This window comes from Orcinus orca, chromosome 12 (genome assembly GCF_937001465.1).
Source record: "Orcinus orca chromosome 12, mOrcOrc1.1, whole genome shotgun sequence".
NCBI classification, from domain to species: Eukaryota; Metazoa; Chordata; class Mammalia; order Artiodactyla; family Delphinidae; genus Orcinus; species Orcinus orca.
In genome coordinates, this window is record NC_064570.1 from 20,591,049 (window position 1) to 20,613,397 (window position 22,349).

General features: G+C 43.1%; 2 protein-coding genes across 13 annotated transcripts in view; one reads left to right on the forward strand and one right to left on the reverse strand.

Annotated features, from left to right (window-relative positions):
- The window catches only part of PLAGL1 (PLAG1 like zinc finger 1), a 100,006-nt gene extending 79,909 nt beyond the window's left edge, over positions 1-20,097 (forward strand). For 5 of the 12 annotated variants that reach the window (XM_033405808.2, XM_033405824.2, XM_033405810.2 and 2 more), the window contains 2 exons: positions 13,472-13,951; positions 17,738-20,097. In XM_033405808.2, the coding sequence (XP_033261699.1) occupies positions 13,800-13,951; positions 17,738-18,977 (1,392 nt within the window). In that variant the 5' untranslated portion in view covers positions 13,472-13,799 and the 3' untranslated portion in view covers positions 18,978-20,097. Of the gene's footprint in view, positions 1-10,349; positions 13,952-14,172; positions 14,328-16,771; positions 16,931-17,690 lie in introns of those variants that run through there. The other 7 variants (XM_012536857.3, XM_033405830.2, XM_033405811.2 and 4 more) reach the window with 7 other exon arrangements.
- The window catches only part of ZC2HC1B (zinc finger C2HC-type containing 1B), a gene marked incomplete at its 5' end in the record, with an annotated part of 36,331 nt that continues 33,633 nt past the window's right edge, over positions 19,652-22,349 (reverse strand). The window contains 1 exon segment of the mRNA XM_049695628.1: positions 19,652-21,968. Within this exon segment, the coding sequence (XP_049551585.1) occupies positions 21,912-21,968 (57 nt within the window).

Genomic DNA, 22,349 nt, shown 5'->3' on the forward strand with positions numbered 1-22,349 from the left:
ATGTGGCCGCAGAGGTGGGCAGACCTCTGCTTCTGGAGGAAGGGGTGTGAGCTTTGGAGTGGGCACAGCAATTTCACTTTTCTCTCTGAACTGTGTACACAGTTTATAGTCAAGTGAGTTCCGGATGTTCATCCATTGAAAAAGCTTGGAAAAAAAAAAAAGTGTAAATTGTTTTTTGAAACTGCCAATTACATCTGTGTCCATTCAGTTAATCAGATTAGGTCTCAGGCCCTCCTTGTGGGAAAAAAAGGAACCATTTAGAGGTTTCAGAACAGTACTTTTAAATCTGCTGTCCCCGCAGGGTAATGAAGTTATTCACGGGGGAGGGATTAGTGATTACGTGTAACTTTTTTCTTGTGGGCGGCAGTCTGTTGATACAGCGCCCTCACTTTCCCTGGCTCCCAGATCCCCCCGCCTGGCGCGTTGGAGCCCTTGTGTTCAGGGCACTGCCTTCTTTGCAGGCCCATCGCCTGCTCCCCCGCCTCTGCTCACACCTGCCTTCCAGCCAAACTAGAGCACATGATCCGTGCTGCCCCGTGTGGCTTCATGCCTCTGTGCTTTTACACCGTCTCCCCTCTGCCTGAGATGGACCTACTCCCTTTCGTCCACCTGGTTGGCTCCTCAACTCAGCCCAAGTAGTCATTATAAAAATTTAGACAGTACGGATACTCAAAGAGGAAAAACAAAGAAAGTCATCTCTAATTCAGCCCCCTGGCGACCCTCTGCTGACATACTGTTATCTGCACTTCCAGCCCTTTTTCTATTTATTTAGAGAGCTGGCTTTTTTAGGATGAAACGGTCCTCCCAAGTCTTGAGCATCCTTTCCCGATCTCATGTAGCTTTTAAGGTTCCATCAAGAGATTTTAACTCGGGCGTCTGGCTTCCCGTCATCCATGTGACTAGTGAGCTTTTCTTATTTCTTTTCTCAGTGTGAGCCTTTGCCCTCACACACTTCCTGGGAAGGAATCAGGCTTTTCTTTTCCCTAGAATGGTAACCGTATTAGGACAATAGGCCCTGCCGATAATTAGGTAAGTTTTGGTTCCTCTGCGCCCTGCTCTTAAAGTTCCAGGAAAAGAGATCACCGCTGTCAGCTACAGAAACACATCGTAAAGGGCATAAAGGCGAGTAGCCGACGATTTGTTGGGAGGGGGGAGGGGGATATATTTCCAGCTGTCACAAAGGAGTAGTCCCTGCCGCTGACTTTAATGACTAGGAAATCTTCTCCTCACACCAAAGGCTCTTGTCTGGATTTCGGGTCCGTGCTCCACCCCACCCCCTGCCATGCTACCTAGCGTTCATTAACAGTCTCCCTGACACATTCCGTCCCATCTCAGCTTGAGAACCAGTCCCGGGCCTCACACTTGCCTCTCTGGATGCACTTACCTATTTTGCTTGCTTGTAGACCTTTGTCTGTTTCTTCCTAAATGTTAATATTTAAGAGCACCGTGTATGAGGTGGGGCGAGGAGGAGTGGGGAGCATTTAAGAACCTGTAGAGATGTTTCCTTCCCTCCTCTCTGCCTGATGGATGTTATGCTGAGCGGCCGGTCCCGTAGAGGTGCTTTGGCCCTGTCTGGGGAGTCCCGAGCTGTGTAAGGTCCCTGCTTCCACTCCGTGTGGGTGCGGGAGGGAGTGGCGTCATAACAGGATGGTTTCAGATGACGCCTCCGTGGTGATGGAGGCTGGCTCCCGGTCGGCGGTCCTCTTTTACCCTCGGCAGTTTGGTTTCTCTCAGTCTTCTTTGGCTCATCAAGGCTCATATTCCTGGGCTTCTGCCTGTTCCAGTGCTTCCTCCCATCCCAGGCAAGACAGAGTTCTATGGGCATCTCTATCTGCTTCTACCTCTTTCTTCTCTCCCCACCTCCATGTAGGCCTGGAGTGGCCAGTCTCGACAAAATCAGTTACATGTTATCTTTGATGTGCTAAACACAGTATAATAATAAAAGGCTCCCATCTGTTAAAAAAAAAAAAAAAAAAAAAGCCCACCCCTTCTCGTAGAGTGGGCAACCAACCAGGATTTTTGAGCTATTAGGGTCTCGTTTTGTATTTTCACCGTCTAGAAATTATTTGGAACATCTTATCAAGTTTTTTTAAAATGCAAACTTAATTCTCATTTTGCTTATTTTTATCACCACAGACTTGTCACTACACTACCTTACCTAAGAGGAACTGAGGGAATTGAGGCAGAAGGCTTCTTCTGTCCTTGGAGCCTCCAAGAGGGACATGCCACCACACGCCCACTTCCATCTGGCTCCACAGGGCAGAGTAGGTTCCCTAAGGGAGGACCAGTCTAGCTGCGGCCTGCTGTAAAGAAAACAAATCCCTGCCCAGCCCAGGCCACCCCACTGTACCAGCCCACTTGGGGAGCGCAGACACTGGTGATCAAGGTTGATCATGCGCCCTTACTGGTGATCTGAAGCCACCCACATACACAGAGCCCAGAGTAATTTATAAAGTCACTTACAGAAGTCAGATTCAGAATGGTATCCACTTTCCTGCAGGCAAGGGTATTATTTGCTATTATTTAGTCTGGGAGACGACCTCAGGGCCTCCTCCATGTGGAAGTCTCCTGGCTGGCCTGAATGCCCGTTAGGCACCATTAAATTCAATACCTCTAAAACTGAACTCCGAACTCCTGTGTTTTGCTCGGTTTTTCTTCTGGGGCTTGACATTTCTTTCCCTCTCCACCATCACTGTCCCCCGTTTCCTCTACCATTTTCTAAGTCCTAATTTAACTACAGTAGTCCCTCCTTATCTGAGATTTCACTTTCCATGGTTTCAGTTACCCACGGTCAACCTCGGTGCAAAAATATTAAATGGAAAATTCCAGAAATAATTCATAAATTTTAAATTGTGCACCATTCTGAGTGGCACGATGAAATCTCATGCCGGCCTGTGCCATCCCACTCGGGACGTGAGTCATCCCTTCATCCAGCATATCCTGCCTGCTGGCTCAGTTATCAGACCCACTGTCGGTATCACAGTGCATGTGTTCAAATAACCCTTATTTTACTTAATAAGCACAAGAGTGGTGATGCCGTCAATTTGGATGAGCCAAAGAGCAGCCGTAAAGTGCTTCCTTTAAGTGAAAAGATGAAACTTATCAACTTAATAAAGAGAAAAATCATATGTCGAGGTTGCTAAGATCTACAGTAAGAAGGAATCTTCTATCTGTGAAATTGGGCAGAAGGAAAGAGAAATTTGTGCTAGTTTTGCTGTCTCACCTCAAACCGCAAATGTTACGGCCACGGTTCGCGATAAGCGCTTAGTTGAGGCGCGGAAAAGGCATTAAATTTGTACAATAAGATATTTTGGAAAAAAAAGATATTTTGAGAGAGAAACCACATTCATGTAACTTTTGTTACAGTGTTTGTAATAATTGTTCTATTTTGTTCTTGTTGTTAATCTAATTAATCTAATTTCTAAATTAAACTTTATCCTAAGTACGCATGTATAAGAAAAGACATAGCATATGTACAGTTTGGTCATATCTGTGGTTTCAGGCATCCACTGGGGGTCTTGGAACATATTCGCTGTGGATAAGGGGCGCCTACTGTAGTGGGTTCCTGTTGCCTGGCTCCCCTGGTCACTGGTCCTGGGATCCCTGCCCCTTGTACTTTGCCTCCTCTTGGTCTTCTGTGGCTCTTTGAGGCTTAAGATTCCTGTGCTTGTTATGCCTTTTCCATCACTCAGCAGGAATGCCTCCTACTCCTGTTGAGACAGTGTTTTGTTGGCATCTTTCTACCTGTTTCTACTTCTCTCCCCACCTCACTCTACCTCCACATAAACCCAGAGTTAGTGGCTACCCTTGACTAAATATGTTAGTCAGCCTGCTAAAATATTACAACAAAAAGGCCACCTTCTCCTAGTGCAGTAGAGCAGTACATCACTGGCGCTTTACGATTTGGTCTGTCTCTCTCCAGCCTGTTTGTCCATGGTACCCCCATGTTTACATCCATATCCAGTCATACTGAAGTACTTATTTTCTAGTACCCTGTGTTGATTCATTCCCTTGGCCTGCAGTAGACCACCTCCCCCTCGAACACCAGGTAAACTTGCTGGCTCAGCTTAAACTTTGGCTTCTCCGTGAAACTTCTCCTGATCTCCCAAGCAAGAGATAGTTATTCCTTTGACAACCATATATCTTATCCATCTTGAGTTTCAATGATTGTTTTCACTTTTTTTCATGCATAAGTCTTTATAGAGCAATTTAATTGCATCATATCTTAGTTCTTAAGGAGGAGCATCTTAGAATGTACACGTCCTGACTCCAGGCTTGTATACTACCTCTTTCCCTTCCACTGGGCATTACTTGGTTTTGCCTGACTTTCTAATTTTTGCCAATCTAGTTGGGGAGGGGGGTGTTAAGAAATAAAAAAAAAAGTGTCAGATGTAAATGCATGACACAAGGAAAAAAAAAAAAAGAGGCAGGGAATGGAGGCATAAGGAGTGCCAGGGAATAGGGGTGGGGATTAAATAAATTAACCAGGATTGAAGTTTTGCCAGTCAAGAAGGGGGAAGGCCCACAGAGTAAAATGTACATGGGAAGTGATTTTAATGGTGGACCAAGAGATCTAACCTGGATAAAACTGTACATATTTTCATTTGTTTATTGGCTACATGGGTTTCCCCTTCTGTGAAATACTTTTTAAGTTTTTCGTTCTTGCCTAAAGGTTTAAAGGTTTTAAAGGTGTAAAGTTTTGTTTTAAACATTAAGCCTGTAATCTGTCTGGAATTAATTTCCTATATGATGTATGGTAGGAATCCAGTTTCCTTATTTTCCATATGGATAGCCAATTATTAAGTAGTCCATTCTTTCCCCAATGATTGCAGTGCCAGCCCTGTCGTATATTAAGTTTCCATACAAAAGTGGGTCTGTTTCTCGGCTATTCATTCTACTCCATTGGTCCACTAGTCTAATCCTGTGCCTATATCATACTGCCGTAATTACTGTATTTTTTTTTTTTTTTTTTTTTTTTTGCGGTACGCGGGCCTCTCACTGTTGTGGCCTCTCCCGTTGCGGAGCACAGGCTCCGGACGCGCAGGCTCAGTGGCCATGGCTCACGGGCCCAGCCGCTCCGGGGCATGTGGGATCTTCCCGGACCGGGGCATGAACCCGTGTCCCCTGCATCGGCAGGCGGACTCTCAACCACTGCGCCACCAGGGAAGCCCTGTACCTTTTTTTTATAAAAGTTTTTATCTGTTATCTTTTGCCTTTTCTTCTTTGGTCTGTTTGTATGATGATGAGAATGAGCCAGCTGAGTGGAGAAAGTCTTGGCTATTCTTGACTTTTCCTCTTCCATATAAAATTTTAGAATGATCTTGTCAAGTTCCAACAAAGAACCTTGTTGAATTTTTATTAGAACTTCAGTGAATCAGTATATCAATATGAAGAGAACTGCCAATATTACAGTAATTCGATCTGTATTTCCCTATTCATGAACATGGTATATTTCTCCATTTATTTAGGTTTTCTTTTGTCTTTCAGTATAGTTTTATAGTTTCTCCATAAATATCTTGTTTGTCTTTGGTTAGATTTATTCCTAGCTATCTTTGCTTTGTGGCTAATTAATTTTAAATTATATTTCTGTTTGCTGGCATTTAAAAATGCAGTCGATTTTGTATTTTGATTTTTGTAACCAAATACCTTGTCAGACTTTCTAATTCTCATATTCTATGTGTGGATTCTTTGGAGTTTTCTATATAGTCATCTGTGAATGGCAAAAGATTTATTCCATTCCAATTTTAAGTCTTTTTATTGCTTTATTGTTTCGACCACAACTTCTAGTACAAATGTTTAATAAGAAAGTGATAATAGGCACCTTTTTCATATGACAAAGATAGTAAACTGTCTTATTAACTTAAAAATTAAATTAAATTAAAAAAATTTAAATTAAAAATTTAATTAAAAAAATTAAATTCCTGTTTCTTAGTCTAATGATGCACATTTTAACAATTTAACCTATGGATGGTCTACTGTTAATTAGTCTCTGGGTCATAAAAGGTTGCTTCATGGTGCTAATCACTAGTGAGCATTAGGACTAACAAAGATGTAAAAATAGCAGTACCCTCAAAAGAAGCCACATTGGCAAACATAAAGGTGCCTAAGAGTCATCAGGGGAGTTTATTAAAATTGCAGATTCTCAGATGCTCCCCCAGCAAGTTTGACTCAAATGCCTGCGCCTGGGGTCTTGCACTTGTCACTGTCCTTGTTGTAGTTTGTTGTTTTCTTTTTTAAAACTCCGGTTCCTTTGGGGATATCTCTGTTCTCTCTAGGATATTAATGACAGTTGTTTCTGAAGTTTTCTCCATAGTCTTTTTTCTTCTTCATTAGCCTAGCTGCCTTTTTCTGTTTGTTCTGTGTCGGTTTTTCCTAATAGATGCTTGCTTCTGATTTCTCGTGATCCTTGGAGGCCTGCTGACTCGTGAGTGGAGCCATAGAAAAGCTGATGGAAGCTTTGTGTACTTAGATAGGGCTTGTCAACAAGGGCTTTGTTGTAGGGGAATATGGGTAAACCCTTCAGGACTGCCATTTGTCCTTGTCGTTAGCTCTTTTCTCTTGGGCTAGTCAGCTTTCCCAGAGAAGACTCTTTCAGTCTCCTGTCCTGGAGAGTATAATAGGCCTGGTCGCCTTTGTTCTGATAGGCGAATAGGGGAAGTATGCAAACTTCTACTTAATTCACCCTGTTTCAGCATAGGACCCCCCTTCTCATACCCTCTTTCGGGAGGGGGTCAGAGGGCTGAACGCACTGACAGACTTTCAACCACTCTCTCTGTTTCTATACCCACTCTTATCCCCACTTCCAGAAGTACCTAGTGCCCAACTTTGAGACTTGATGGGTTCTGCGGGGTGAATCAGGTTGCTTCATAGCTTTTCATTACTGGCTTAGAATACCGCTTTCTTAGGACGGCTAAGTCAGTTACTGCTTGTTTACCTGCTTTCCAGCTTCCAAAAGTTTGTTGCAGTTTTCTCCTCTCCTGTTATCTTAGGTTGTGTTTTTGAAAAAATCTCATTAATATTGTTTTAGTAGAGTTTCAGGAGAGACTGGGGCTACATACTTTTATTCAGTGTACCATCTTTAACTAGATATAACTCATACTGTTTGTGAAGAGAAGGTTAGCACCCCGTCCTTTTTCGTTTTTTCTAAGTCTAATGCATAGATTTGATGTTCTAAAGCTGTGGTGTAATTTTCTCTCTAGGTATTAGGTAAACAGTTCACTTCAGCTTTCTTATCTTCAGCCTTGTTTCTAAGAAAGTAAGAGCTTAGTCACTGGGTTAACACAATAAAACCTCTCAAGGTGACAGTTTAAAAGAGTCAGTAGGCTGCAAACCTGACTGCTTGGCAGGCTGGGGAGGCAGGGGCTTGCTGTGCATGGCGCCCCCCAGAGCAGAACCGGGGGCGGGCAGCCGATGCTTCCCACCACTGAAAGCAAATTGTTTCAAACATATTAAAGTGGAGATGTCTACCCGGTGTTGAATAAATAGTTTTGGAGGGCACACAGAAGAACCCTTTGTGGAAGCAGTTTCTCACCAAACCAATCTTCCCTTGCTAACTGAGCTGTGGTTTTCAGTGCTCTGTTTTATCTCCACCACGACCACCTTAGCCCAAGCCCCTGCAGGCTCACCTGGACCGTTCCAGTCGCTTTCTTGGTGGGCTCCCCGTTTCACCATCTCACCAGGTGGAAAAGGAGCTCATTCCTCTGCCTGGGAGTGACAAGGAAAGTAGGAGTTGGCCAGGTAGACAAGGGGTGGCGAGATAGTCCAGGAAGGAGCATAGCATAGTGTGGAAAACACAGAAGCGTGAGAGAAGGTGGCACGTTAAGGAAGTACCAAGTAGATGGATCTGCAGCTGTGGTTGCCTTTGGGCCACTGTGGGAGAGAGGTCTGCAGACAGAGTGGGGTGACAGGCTTTGGGGATCCAGCCTGAGAGTTCATCCTAGGCAAGAGCCTTCTTCCAAGTGGTATGTCAGCTCAGGTGTTACGGATTTTAATGATAGTATCTTAGTGCTTTATTCAGGACGGACACACACACACACACACACACACACACACACACACACACACACACACACACACACACACACACACACACACACACACACACACACACACACACACACTTTAATAAAAGATTTTTAAAGATGCTGACAAATGAATCCCTATGATTTTGAGGGCAACCTTCCCTCTAGTCAAAAGGTAGCCCTGTTTTAGATGATAGAATCTATTAATTATCATCATTACCCACGTTTGAAACGAAATTTGTAGAAGTTGTTTATTGCTTGAATTTCCAAAGAAAATTATTATAGACCCCCGCTCCCCCCCCCCCTTTTTTTTTACTTTAACCTGATAAAATGCAGTGACTGAGGCACCAAATATATGGTCCATCGCTTAGGAAATATCAGTGACTTTGTGAAAAGTGAAACTGAATTGATAGCACCAAGAGGGATTTTCCCTTTTTTCATCTAAGTCAGTGTCCTTTAACCTGTTTAAATCTAGAGCTCCTTAGAAAATCTGAAGAAAGCTATGGTCCCTCTCCTCTTAAGAACTCTAATACACATGCCTCCTAATTTTTGAGAATTCTCAGCCATGGGCCCTGGAACCTCTGCCATGGGCCCCACTTACGAACCCCTGTTCTCAGTTAAGGTTGAAAACCCAGCCACAGCCATCTGGTAGGGTACTCGTCAAGCTTCACATCTGTAATCCTCAACCAGGTTACTAATCCAGCCCCAAGAGCTCCTCTTTCGCTGATGAGACATATAATGAGCCCCAACTCTTCTAACACCATGCTTGCTCAGATACAACACCTAACAAGTTTTACAATGCATGCGCATAATGAAAAACAAGAAGTAGCAACCACCTGGAGGTTCTGAGTAGCTTCTTCCTCCAGCTGATGTTTCTGGATGGTTTTTTCATAGATGATAGAGACTTGCTATCAGAGTCCTTCAAATATTGAGGGGAGCGCCCTCTCTAGGAGCCTCCTGGAGCCAAATAAACAATGCATTTCCACCTGCCCTGCTCCATGATTGGCTCTTTCATATTTTGTGAGTGTAAGAAGAAACAGCGTATTAGAGCCCTTTTAAAACTGGCCTTAATACATATCTATGAAAGCAATCCCAGATTTCAGGACTAGGAGAGAGAAAAGTCCGGAGTAGAACCTTCTTGTCCACAAGGAGTGATGAATGGAGTCAAGAAAAGAACTTAAGAGTTCCCATGTTGCGAGACTAAAAATGGAAATTCAGTTTCCTCTCAGAAATGGGCCTTGCATCGTGTCACTGGGGACAATGGAAATAGAAGCCAGAAGTCATAGTTTATTTTGAGAATGTTGTAAAACATTTGTCTCCCATTAGCTGATTGTGTTACGCAGCACTGGGGACGTCCTGGAACTACACTTGTGCCCTGACCTCTCCCTCCGCCGTCATATACCATCAGCCCTCAGGGAACACAGTCCTTCCTGGCTGTTGCCATATATATATGTTCTTATTCCAATCTGATGCTCTCTCATCCCCAAAATAATCAGCATGAACAGAATGAAGCAGATGGCACAAGCCTTCTTTGGCATACTGGCAGATCTGTATCACTCACTCAGTATTTTTAGAATCAAGGGGATTGAAAATTATGTCCTGAGATGTTTTGGGGGAAGACTTACTATCTTTCCAGGGTGACAGGTGTTGAACTATTACCGTATTTAAGACTCAAATGCAATCTGCATGTCAAGTTACAGAGCGGACTATCATCAGGACCATCCCTTTTGTTAGTTCTCCGTTAGGACTGTTGGAGGTTTGCCAAATAATAGAAAGTTAATCACAAGTCTGTTTGAAGGGCGTGGTGGCCAGAGAGCTCATCAGGTTTCAACCAAAGATTGGAATCAGCAGCAGCCAGCCAGTACTGGTCAAGTACATGGTGATGGGAGATGCTGTAGTATCCACACAGTTTATTTTTTAAAAATAGCTGGGCTTTGATCCTCAGCCACGATGAATTTATAATCTGTTGGGAAGACTGTGTTTATAATAGTTTGTGATTGTATCATGAAAACAGTGCAAATATTTATATTTGAAGATCCATATTAATGAAATACAGAGTTATGGTGAATGAAATGTTATAACTAGTTGTGAATTTGAGTTCATCATTAAAGAAAGCCTTCCTGAAGAAACTGAGGAATGTTTACTATTATAAATTCATTCAGTTCAACATCTGAGGACCAATTTTGCACTTAGGGTTGGACTAGGTGTATTTAACACAGAGACCAAAACTCAGAAAGATAACAGTCTTGGCAAAGGCATTAATGCAATAAGTTTAATAAGTACAAAAATGCTTAAGTGACTTAATGTTTTGTTGTTGTTCTTTGCAAGTTTAATGGGGAAAGAGTTGGAGGAAATGTCTCACATTTAAATACAGTATGGCCATGTCTAAAACGCCTTGATTATATACCCACCGTCTTTGAAGGCCCGAGAGGGAAAGGTAATGAGGTCTACAGCTTGTTGGACTTCTCAATCTAGGGAAGTGGCTGGAAAGTGCATCTGGGAAAACTTCATTCAGTGCTAAAGGCAGGTACTTTTTTCTTGAATAAATCTTATTTTTCCTTTGTATGCTTGGTGCGTTGGTGAGCAATCAAAGTTGGTATCTGTTGAGAAACAATGAGCTCGGGCCAGTTTTTACTTGCAACCTCGTATGTCCTGTGTGTGTTGAGCATGTGTATTATCCAGGCTACTGGGTCCTCCCACTATGAAGCATACATAGGAGAGAACGTGTGTCTCTTTTCTGTTATATCCATAGCTCAGTGGTTAGAACCATGTGCCAGTTTGCAGCTGATGGTTTCTGCTTTTAATCCCAGTGTTTATAAATGCTACCGTGTATTTGTGTGGTGTTTTTAGATTACAGGGTACTTTCAGATCCATCTTGTTTCAGTTGGTTGTCCCTACCAGCTCATTTACATGCATCAGATGGATAACACAAACTGAAACTCAGGACAGCTAACAAAGGGGTGAGCTGGAATTTGAAGCAGGGAATCTTTCTACTGTATTCATAAAACAAATGACTGGATCTACATAAATACCTTTTGTGCTTCAGGGAAACGCCTGAGGGCAAATGAGCGGCATAGCTGTGCCTGAAGGAAAGGGTAGCCTTGCCTTGCGTCTCTTTTGACAGTGAAACTGAGAGTGCCTGTGTCTTCCAGTACAGCAGCCACTAGCCTCCTGTGGCTACTTAAATAAGAAAATTTTGTTTCTCGGTATCACATTTTGATAGCCATCCATTTCCGTCAGAGAAAGTTCTGTTGGACACTGGTCATCTCTCATAAAGCAGCAGCTGGGGAGAATGCGTTTAAAGCATACATGCAGGGGATCGGTGTAGGTGAGAAGCCAGACCAGCTCCTCCTGAGTGACTAGCGCTATTCTGAGTTCAGCTATAAAGAGAACAAGAAAAAAATGAATTTCAAACTTCATATTGTGTGTACATTTTAATCTCTTAAAATAGACCTGGAAAAAACACAGCAATTTCCAGTGAATGAGTATATTTAATGATGATGATAAATTCTATGCCTTTATAGCTGGGCCAGTATTATAGCCAGACTTAGGCTGGATGAGAAGTAGGACACACCACGAGTCCTGGCAGCAAAAACTCGGCCACACAGGGTAGAATTCCTGGAAGGAATTACTTTGTGGCCAGGGTGGTAGAGATGCCTCGAGGCCGGGCAGCGAGGTGAGCTGGCAGACGCTGCAGGAGCAAGGAGCTGGGGGAGAGGGGTTTGGACAGAGCTGGGACAGGGGCTCAGTTCAAGTCACATTTGGTCACAGAGGAATAACACACACATTTGTGTGTGTCGCCATCAGAAGGGAGGTTTGGTGCCAAGATGCTAGCTGAGAACGCCGGTGTCCCCGGCTTTGGATCAGTGCTTGAAGCTTCAGGTCAAAGTGCACACGTCAGCTCTGAAGGTTCCAAGCAGGTGGGGCAGGATGGTGAGGGGTGTCTGCCTGGTGCTGGCTCCTTGTGAACTCTGACCAGACACTAAAAACACCCGAGCTAGCTGATGAGGAACACAAGAAGTTTCCTGCACTTTTTGCCTCTTAAAAAAGGAATGTGTTTGTCTATGTTGCATGTGCTAGGTGCTGATATGTTTAAAGATGCTTGAACTATTATAATAGTAAAATTCCATCTAGCTAGACTCCAACTTTCTGATCTGAAAGTAACTACAAAGGTAAGTAAAAATTAACTTTTAACAGTAAAGAGCAGCTCTAAAGGAGTTGGCAATAAATGAATGACTGCAGGGAATAGACGCCTTGAAGACCTGCTGGGATTGGTCAGGTTGCCATGAGTGCCCTGCTCACTTGACAAAGTTCAGAAAAAGCTGGCCTGGGTACAAAAGCTACTCCAGTGTGTTTAATGTAAGCATACAGTATGCTATCTTTTTTTTTTTTTTTTTTTTTAAATATTGGCACTTGAAAGGTTAATGTCCATTGCCTGAGGATTAACTCTGTCTAGAATAGCACAGGATTCTAGGTAGCCAGGCCTTTACTGTGTTGTTCATGATGCTGCTTTGGACTCTTAAGGCTTCCAAATGATGGTCTGTTGGTAGAAGAAGAGCCTGGATTTGGGTGATCTGCCTGGGTTGGAAGGGTGCTAATAACTGGGATTTGAGGCAGGTTGAGGCGGCAAGCCCACCTCCTAGGAGTGGCCTTCCAACAGGTAGCTGGTCCCCCAGGCTGGGGCTGGGGAATGAGGAAATGTCCCCATAAACGAAAGGGGAAAAGAAGAGTAGAACAGTTTCCTGGAGGATGGTGCCTGCACATCTAAATGTGCTCTGAGCTCTGCCCGAGCTGTCCCTTTGTCTCTGTGGGAATCTCTCGTCTCCCCTCTGAAGGTACCACATCAGTGAACTAAACTAGCTTTATTCCCACTTTGTTTACATCGTAGACTTGAGTCCTGCACGGTAACCTCACAAACAAATTAACTTATATGTATACAGATTATTTCGGCTCATCCCCTGGAGGTTTAAACAGGTGTGATAAACAACTTATGTTCTGCCAACAGTGAGTGAAGAGGACTGGCCCATGGTTTGAATAAGCAGGGATGATTTTTTTTTTTTTCTGTACCAGTAAAACACTTGAACACACTGGGGAGGTTTTTTTGTTTTTTCTTTGAATTGGCAGACTGAACTTCGCAATGACCCGAAATCATGGTTTGAAGTCGATAATACCGACTCTATGGAAATAGCCGTCTCTATCACAAGGGAAAGTGCGCTTCATCTACCGTCAAAACACTGTGCGCTTGACTCCTGCCGCCCAGGAGAAGCACAGACAGGTGGACTTATATGCAGAAGGACCTCTTAAAGCACACAGGAGGATGCAGAGTTGTGCTGCGTTCAAGCCATTTAAAGGAACACGTTGATTCTGGGGAGTTGATGCTGAACTGGTGGGGGAGGAGCAGCATTGTTTTCAGATGAAATGCAAGGAAACTGTTCCCCTTCTCTCCACAGACAGTTTGGTGGTCCAGGACGTGCCCCAGCTCTAGTGATGCCGATTGCCTTTCCGCTCTGGAACCTCATCCATGCCTCAGACTTGCTCCTCTCAACCTGAGACTGCGTGGAAACTGGGATGTGGGAAGCAGGAAGCAGAGATAGTGGTAACTGAGAGGCCCATGTCTGGGTAGAACCAGGTCCGGGACCACAACGCTGCCTCCCCCCTGGCCTGGCGGTCAGCTGCTGTGGCTCTGCTGATGTGCTCAGCACCGTCCTTCTATTTGTACTTAAATGGCACAGCATTTGGTCAGCGCATCTGAAAAGGAAGGTGTGAGAGACAAAGCCCATGGCCACCTACCCCTGCCAATTATGTGGCAAGACGTTCCTCACCCTGGAGAAGTTCACTATCCACAATTATTCCCACTCCAGGGAGCGACCTTACAAGTGCTTGCAGCCAGACTGTGGCAAAGCCTTCATTTCCAGATATAAATTAATGAGGTGAGAGGCTTTAGAAAAGGTATGTACTTTTACACATACCTTTAAAAGGCTTTGCTAGCCCTCAGACCAAACACTGCAGGGGAAAAGGGATGCAGAATGTGGATGCATTTTAGCCTTTATGGCTGTACCTCCAGTGATTACTATAGTTTTTGTATGACAGTTGTGCTTTGCAGTGTCCAGTTCACTTTTTCAACAAATATTTCTTGTGTTCCTGCAATAAGCCAGGCCTAAGGACAGAAAGATGAGAAGACACATGGCTGGGGAGATAGTCATGCAAACACCATTAAAATGTAATCTAAGGGCTTTGACAGAGCTATGCAGGTGGCGGAAGTTGTTCTCCACTGCTTGATGAGACCTGGGGAGGCTCCTCAGAAAGGTACAGTCTTTAGCTGTGATCTAAAGAATGAATGGGAGGCAGACAGTGAGGAAGGAGGTTCTGGGAAAGCCCTAAGCCTTGTCCTTGAAGCACACGTGCACAGAGGGTAGCGGCGGATGAGAATGGAGGTGAGGCCCAAAGTGTAGGGGAGAAGGAAGCAGCTCAAAACAGGCCTTGTCTGCTGTCCTAAAGGGTTTGTTTTCTTCTGGTAAGTCTAAGAACTGAAAAACATGATTTGGTCAGGGTGTTAGAAAGATGGCTCTGGTAGTAATCTGGAGAAGAGGGAAGAGGCCTGTAGACTGATTTGCAATCTGTTGTTAACAGTCCAGGTATGAAATACGGAGAGCTTGTCTAGGTTCTGAGAGTAAGCATGGAGGGGGGCGGGTTCCTCTCCGAGCGTTGGCTTTTGGAGCAGATTCTCAACTTGGCTCTAAAAGCCACCCTAACAAGTGGAATTCTGTTGGGTATACAGATGTTAAGTATGTGCATTTAATCAGATTTTCAAAGGTATCCATGATATGACAGAGGGTAAAAACTACTCTTTTAGGAGATAGGTCCTTTTTTAGATATAGTACATTTAGTCTGAATTATCAGTATTTCTTGAGTGCCTATTAGGTACTCACTTCCCTGAGGGAAATGAATATGAGATGTAGTTTTCTGCCTGTAAAGGATTTTTATATTATATTTGCGTATAATATATACTCAAAATCAGTAAGTCACACAGTAGGCTGATTGACAATAAATGCTGTGTGTGTTATGTATTGAATATATGGTACCTTCAGAGCTATACACACAGAACTGCCACTAATCTGTGCCTCTTGATACCTGGTTAAGGGAAATGCATCGTTTGCCTCTAATTTTCATGAAATGAACTTTCACTTTCAGACTAACATATAAATGCATAGGTAAGAGTCAGAATTTAGCAGGAGAGAGTTTCCATCTGAGTGGTATGAACACGAACCACATTATAATTAGATCTGGGAATGCCCCTGGAGGAAGGCACTTGAAAGAATTAAGAGAGATATAAATTATGGCTCTTAAGAATAACACTGTTACAGATGATGTAATATAAGAAGCTGATTTGTTAAAATAAGCCTATACACGCCTAAAATTCAAATGTGTTCTATACGTCGGCTGATCTCTAGTTGCCATAAGTGTGTTGAGTGCCTACTGTATGCACCAATTTTGTTGCAAAGGCTTCCTGTTTTGCAACCCGCTTCTTATGTGTACACAGTAATTATCCTTACCCGAACACCAAAAGCAGTGTTAGCTGCAGTTAAGCCACAGTGAGGATATTATAACCATGGATAAAGACCAAAACACATATAGGAGATAAATATTTGGAAAAGACAGTGGCGCTAACAGATTACTGGAATGACAGGAATTAGGTGGGATTACTGTGGTAAACCGCACTGAAGAAGATGTCTTAAGCAATATTTAGGAGGTAGGTGGTGGTGGTGCTGAGGAAGGGAAACGACTTGTTCAGCTAAGGGTGTGAAGAGAAGCAGAAAAGGGAAGCAGTGTACTTCATGCAAGGACGGCCTTCCCTGCCGCAGTCCCCGACATTTCTTGCCTCTCTGGCCTGAAGCAGCGATCCAATAAAGGGACAGAAGAGTGGCGAGAGGGCAGGATGCTTTAGGTTTTGCTTTTTTTTTTAAAAAAAAGGGCAGCATTCCTTCCTGTGTCCCTCAGTTGTAACATAAGATCCATTTTATAAGCAGAGGTTGAAGAAGAAACTAACTGACTTGCTTAACTAGAAAAGAGAACATGGGACTTACTTAATACAGCGAAGGATGAAAGCAGTTAGATGGAGATAGCAAAGGGCAGGAACGGTGATTTGGCAAGGCAGACGAAGTCCCAGTGTAAGCAGTTAACCCCGGAGGAATTCTAAGATCATCGATGTGGTCCAGGTGACGCCCAAAGACGGTGGTACTTGGTGACTGTAGGACAGACTGAAACTGGTGGTTTCTTGGGTTGTGAGGTAAGAGGAGAAGTTAGGGAGGGAAACAAAATGTGGAAGTAATTTCAGCCATAAGATGATCATGTTCTAGATTGGAACTGTTGCATGAGCAGGTGAAGGGGGAAATTAAAGGAAGAATTGGATGCCAGGCAGAGGAAAGAGTCAAAAAAGAGGGGTGGTAGCTGGTAGAATGTGAAAAGTGTCATTGCTCAGGTAAGAGTTGTGTCCCCCCGAGCCTTTCTCATAGGTAGGACAGCAGTAGGACAGCAAAGTGTGGGTAGGAAATACCAGGTCCAGAGTTGTTAACTGGGTACTGATCTAACACAGGGGTGATAAATGAAATTTAATCAGATAAAAATCCTTCACAAAGGAAAAAGGGGAGAGGGACACGATCCAGAACAGAGCTTTAGGGTTCCTAAACATTAGTGCTGGACCAAATAGAAAGAAAACTGTTTAAATATCAAGTTTGTTATTTGCCCTCCAGCAACCTCGAAAAATCCTTTCGACAACCTAGGAATGTATTTAAATATGCATGTGAAACTTGGAGAGACCAGCATCACTTCAGATCCCCCAAATACCTGTTGCATTGTCCCCGTTCCTCAACACTGTTTGTGCCTGTCTCACAGAACCTGCCGCAGTCAGTGTATGTTTCCCTCTACTGTCTTAGTCCTTCTAGAAAAAGTCCTTTTGAACTTTGCCGAAGGAATTACCAGTGACCTTTAGGAAGTGAGCTGAAGGTGTCTAAGAGGGATCCTGAAGAAATGGAGACGGGCTGCACGCATGTGACATGATAGCCAATAGGAAAGTATTAAACGGCAGAAACTAAGACTTCAGCGTAAAGGTCTCATGGGAGGCAGGAGGCGGACGCTCCGAGAACAGGTGGTGGGGGTGGCATTCTGGGTCCAGTTAGACACTTTCTCTGAGGTTAAAGATGATAGACTTTTTAGTTTTATGTCTAAGGCCTGAACTTTTTGTCTCAATAAAGACCAAGCAGAAATTGTATTGGAAACCATAAAAATAACAACACTGGGGGGCAGGGGTATGGGGTTATGTGTAGAAGGCAAATTGGATCACTTCTGGAAATTCAGAAATTTTAAGAGTATAGAATAGTCATTTAAACCCCTTCCTGAAAAATATTTCTTCATGATCATATATCTTAAAATGCTTGTATACTTGTATTTGTTTAGAAATCTCTTTGTGTACATTAGGAAAATGTGTTCTCAAAGCATATTCTTTACACGTGTGAAAACGGCATCACGTAGTACCTGTTTTTTTATTATAACGTTTATGTGTAGAATCTGGAAAATACAGAAAAGTATTTTAAAACTAAAACACATATGCCACCACCTAGAGAAAACTACAATCAACATTTTAATACTGTTTGTTTCTCTACGTTTCTCCAGCTCTTAAACCACTGGGTCTATTGTGAACTTCTTCCTTCTGCTCCTAGGCACATGGCTACCCACTCGCCCCAGAAATCCCACCAGTGCGCTCATTGTGAGAAGACTTTCAACCGCAAAGACCACCTGAAAAACCACCTCCAGACGCACGACCCCAACAAAATGGCCTTTGGGTGCGAGGAGTGCGGGAAGAAGTACAACACCATGCTGGGCTACAAGAGGCACCTGGCCCTGCACGCGGCCAGCAGTGGCGACCTCACCTGCGGGGTCTGTGCCCTGGAGCTAGGGAGCACGGAGGTGCTGCTGGACCACCTCAAGGCCCACGCGGAAGAGAAGCCCCCGAGTGGAGCCAAGGAGAAGAAGCACCAGTGCGACCACTGCGAAAGATGCTTCTACACCCGGAAAGACGTGCGGCGCCACCTGGTGGTCCACACAGGCTGCAAGGACTTCCTGTGTCAGTTCTGTGCCCAGAGGTTTGGGCGCAAAGACCACCTCACGCGACACACCAAGAAGACACACTCACAAGAGCTGATGAAAGAGAGTCTGCAGTCCGGAGACCTTCTGAACACCTTCCACTCCCTCTCTCCGCAGTTCCAGCTGAAGGCCGCCCCACTGCCTCCTTTCCCTTTAGGGGCTCCTGCACAGAACGGGCTTGCAAGCGGCCTGCCAGCTGAGGTACACAGCCACACCCACGGCCCCTCGGAGCAAACCTCCCAGCCTGTGCCAGCGCTGCCAGAGCTCCTGGCCCCGCTCCACCCCGTAGCATCCCCCAGCTCTCCTCCCCCACCCCTCCAGAATCACAAGTACAACACCAGTTCTACCTCATACTCCCCACTTGCAAGCCTGCCCCTCAAAGCGGATACTAAAGGATTTTGCAATACCAATTTGCTTGAGGACTTGCCTCTGCAAGAGCCTCAGTCACCTCACAAGCTCAACCCAGGTTTTGATCTGGCCAAGGGAGGTGCTGGTAAAGTAAACCTGCCCAAGGAGCTACCTGCAGACGCTGTGAACCTAACAATACCTGCCTCTTTGGACCTTTCCCCTCTGTTGGGCTTCTGGCAGCTGCCCCCTCCTGCTACCCAAAATGCCTTTGGGAATAGCAGTCTCACCCTGGGGCCTGGGGAATCTCTGCCCCACAGGTTAAGCTGTCTGGGGCAGCAGCAACAAGACCCCTCACTCGCCATGAGCACTATGAGCCTGGGCCAGCTCCCCCTGCCCCCCATCCCCCATGTTTTCCCAGCTGGCACTGGTTCAGCTATCCTGCCTCATTTCCACCATGCATTCAGATGACTGGTTTTTAAAGCGTACCGTTCTTATCCTGGAAGATGTTTTAAGAAGCATTTTAAACATCAGTTATGATACAAGGAAAGAGTTAGAAAGCAGGACTGGAATATGGCTTATTCAGTGATGACTGGCTTGAGAGAAGAGAGTTCTCGAACTGCATGTATTGTGCCAATCTGTCCTGAGTATTCATGCTTTGTACCAAATTTAATAAGCAAGTATTCTTTAATGGAACTGCAACCATTGTCATAACCGACATCCATACGAGGGCTGCTATATATAGGTGTTTGTCAAATTGAACTTAATCGTAAGCCATGATCATAATAATGTTAACTAAATAACTTTATGTGGCACTGCCTAGTAAGGGAACTATGGAAAGGTTTGGATTTCTCCAAAATGGGAGAGTTTTTAAAATAAGAAAATAACCTTTATATTGCATATTATGACTAGGCTGTGTATTTCTTTTCAGGGATTTTTCTACCTTCAGGGTTGGATGTAGTTTAGTTACTATTGCCATAGCCAACCTATAGTTTTACAGAAACAATTTCTTGTGGAATAACAGATGTCTCCATTTTAAAAAAGCATTTTAAATGTAGTTTGAATATTTTCCACAGGATGCTACAATGTGAGTTATCACTTCATTTATCTTAAAGACTAAACTGATTGTCAGTTACATCTGACAGAAAAAAAAAAAAATCACTGTGTAACCAGGTTAAGCGGTAAAATAATCCAGGCGTCAGTCAAGAAAGGCATTTTACTGACTTTAATATTGATTATATTTTTAACAGGAATTTAAGAATATTACTGGAATTAAAAAAAATATATATATATATATATTAAACAAGAATTTCCTTTGCTCTGTCTGGCTTAAAAAATACTATTCTGCTTAAGTATTTTTAATCACCAATAAGTAAATGCATTTTAAAATTCATCATTTAAGTCAATATTAGTTTTATTCAAAAAAGATAACGTTTTACAATGTAACTATAATCTATCTCTTGAATTTGGTATCTAATGAGTTTTTAAAATATAAAACCTAACCTTTTTTTAAAGCTCCTTTGTCTTTTGTGTTTAGAGGCTTTCTATATGAAGATATATCTTACGTATAATAAACTCTACAAATTCTGCACGTGGCTCGATTAATTTTTATATACAACCACACCGCGGAACTATCCACACTGAGATAGAAAACAGTTCCAGTTCCTTGGCCGGCTCCCTCATGCCCCCTCCTGGCCATTACATCCCCTACAGAAACTACTATTCTGACCTCTAGTCAGCATCTATTAGAAACTAACCCCCCCCCCTTTTTTTTTTGAGTAAAATAATTATGATTTAAGGTACGAGCTTATATGCTTCATTAAATTCACAGTGCTAAGAACTTATTTCTAAAAATTACTGTATAACATTCTGAATCCTTCCAGAATGCTATGTAATTTATTTCTGATATATAAGGTCAGAATACTAGCTACTAAAGTTTTGTCTAGGCTAGGCTACCATGATCCCGTTTTACAATCGTGTTTACTATTAATTTCTAGTACAAATTAGAAATTATTTCATATTGGGATTTCTTCAGAAAGTATTCCCCCATAATACTGTTTATTTTTGCTTGTTTTACCTCGAAATAGGGTGGGGGTGGGTAGAGAAAGGGAAACCTTGAGTTCGTTCGCCCATTAAAGCAGCATATTAGCCAAATGTGAGAAACTGGTTCACAGTCCTTAAAGGTGATACTGATGACCATAAAGGGTGGGACGCATTGTAGATAAGCTACCTGGGGCCGGGCTGTTGCATGTGTGGAACTGACATGGTGGGTCCTTAAACTACGGTTTCACTTGCGGGGAAGAAAATGAGACAGAGGGACACAGGTTACCTCGTCAGTAGGAATCTACTGCTCTGGGATGTCTCAGTTCACAAATCCACTTACCTCTCCAAGGGAAGGCAGTCTCTCAGAGCAAGCGGAGAGTGGTAGAGTGGCAGCTCCCCTCAGCTCAAGCTTCCCAAATTCCATTTACAGAAGGTTCCATAAATACTTTTATGTGGCTTACGAGTCTTCAGTCAATTCCAGAACACATACCTGATTTACCTGAGCATAAAACATAGCATTTAGTTCCCAAAATACAGATTGTAAGACTTTCAGATGTCATGTTTGCTGTACCACAGGTGGGAGTAGGTCGGTATTCTCCTAATTAGAAAAAGATGGCTTACTCCTAAATAAAATTCCCTGAGTTTAATAAAAGATAAAAAATTCTTAGATTAAAAAGCAAGAGTTAAGTATAAATGACTCTACAAAAAGAGTTTACTAACCCTTAGGATGACCAAGGGAAAAAAAGAGTTGGGACACCACCTCCCAACAGAGCTACATAAACCAATGGTGAAATGAACAGTTGACTTCCAAGTTGGCCATGATAAATAAATGGCCTGAGGCCACCTAGAGCATCCTCTCCACAGGGTGGGAAGGTTACTGTAACCTGTTCCTTCCACTGTAGTGTTCCCCCAAAATCAACTGTGTACACTGGTGTGAGACAATTATACATGGTATACAGATGGACATTCAAAATAGGAATGGTTACTAATTATAGTTTAATGTTCATTAGAAGCAAATAACAAAGCTGACATTTCACAGCTATTATACAGAATAAAGTTAGGTAAAAAATGATTTTCCTAGAAAGCAATAGTGTTAGTACACCGAAGACTGTTTCACCAAAAGTTTCTAATATCAAAGCAACATTTTCTTTAAAAGCTTATTAAATGTCCACTTAAAAAAAAAAGCTTCAAATGAATCTTTAAATCAAGCATTATCATACAGGTTGATGTGTTGTTTAACGATTTGGGGGGAAAATTTTGAAGGGAGTAGATAAGAAAATTTGAAGCTAGTTTTTACTTGTTCTACATGATGTCTCAAGAGAAATCATGGGCATGTAAACAGATGCCTCCCCATCCTTCCCCTTAGGTGGCTTTCCTGGGTACACAGCCATCCAGGCTGAGGACTTTTAGGGAGCCAGTCTGAAAGCAGAAAGAAAAGGCATTTACTTTAGAACTTCGTTGTTTCCACATTGAGAATGTTAAGTAATATACGCCTCTTAAAATTTTAATTGTTTTAACAATTCACATATCAAAAAGTCTCCAACTTCATAGCAGTCCTATTCAGTGTCAATCTCAGGGAACTGTCCTTGTTTGGAAAAAGGGATAGGGCAGTAACCTTCCAGGTCAAAATGAAAAATCATTCCCCTTTCCTGTTAAATCCAAGAAGCAAAAACTGAACGTCATTTCAAACTATATGTTTAACAAAAGAGTAAATTTCAAGAACATACATTTTAGTAACACAAATCAGGATCTGCCCAAATTCCTCTCTGACTGGCCTGCTATGGATTCATTCTCTTAAAG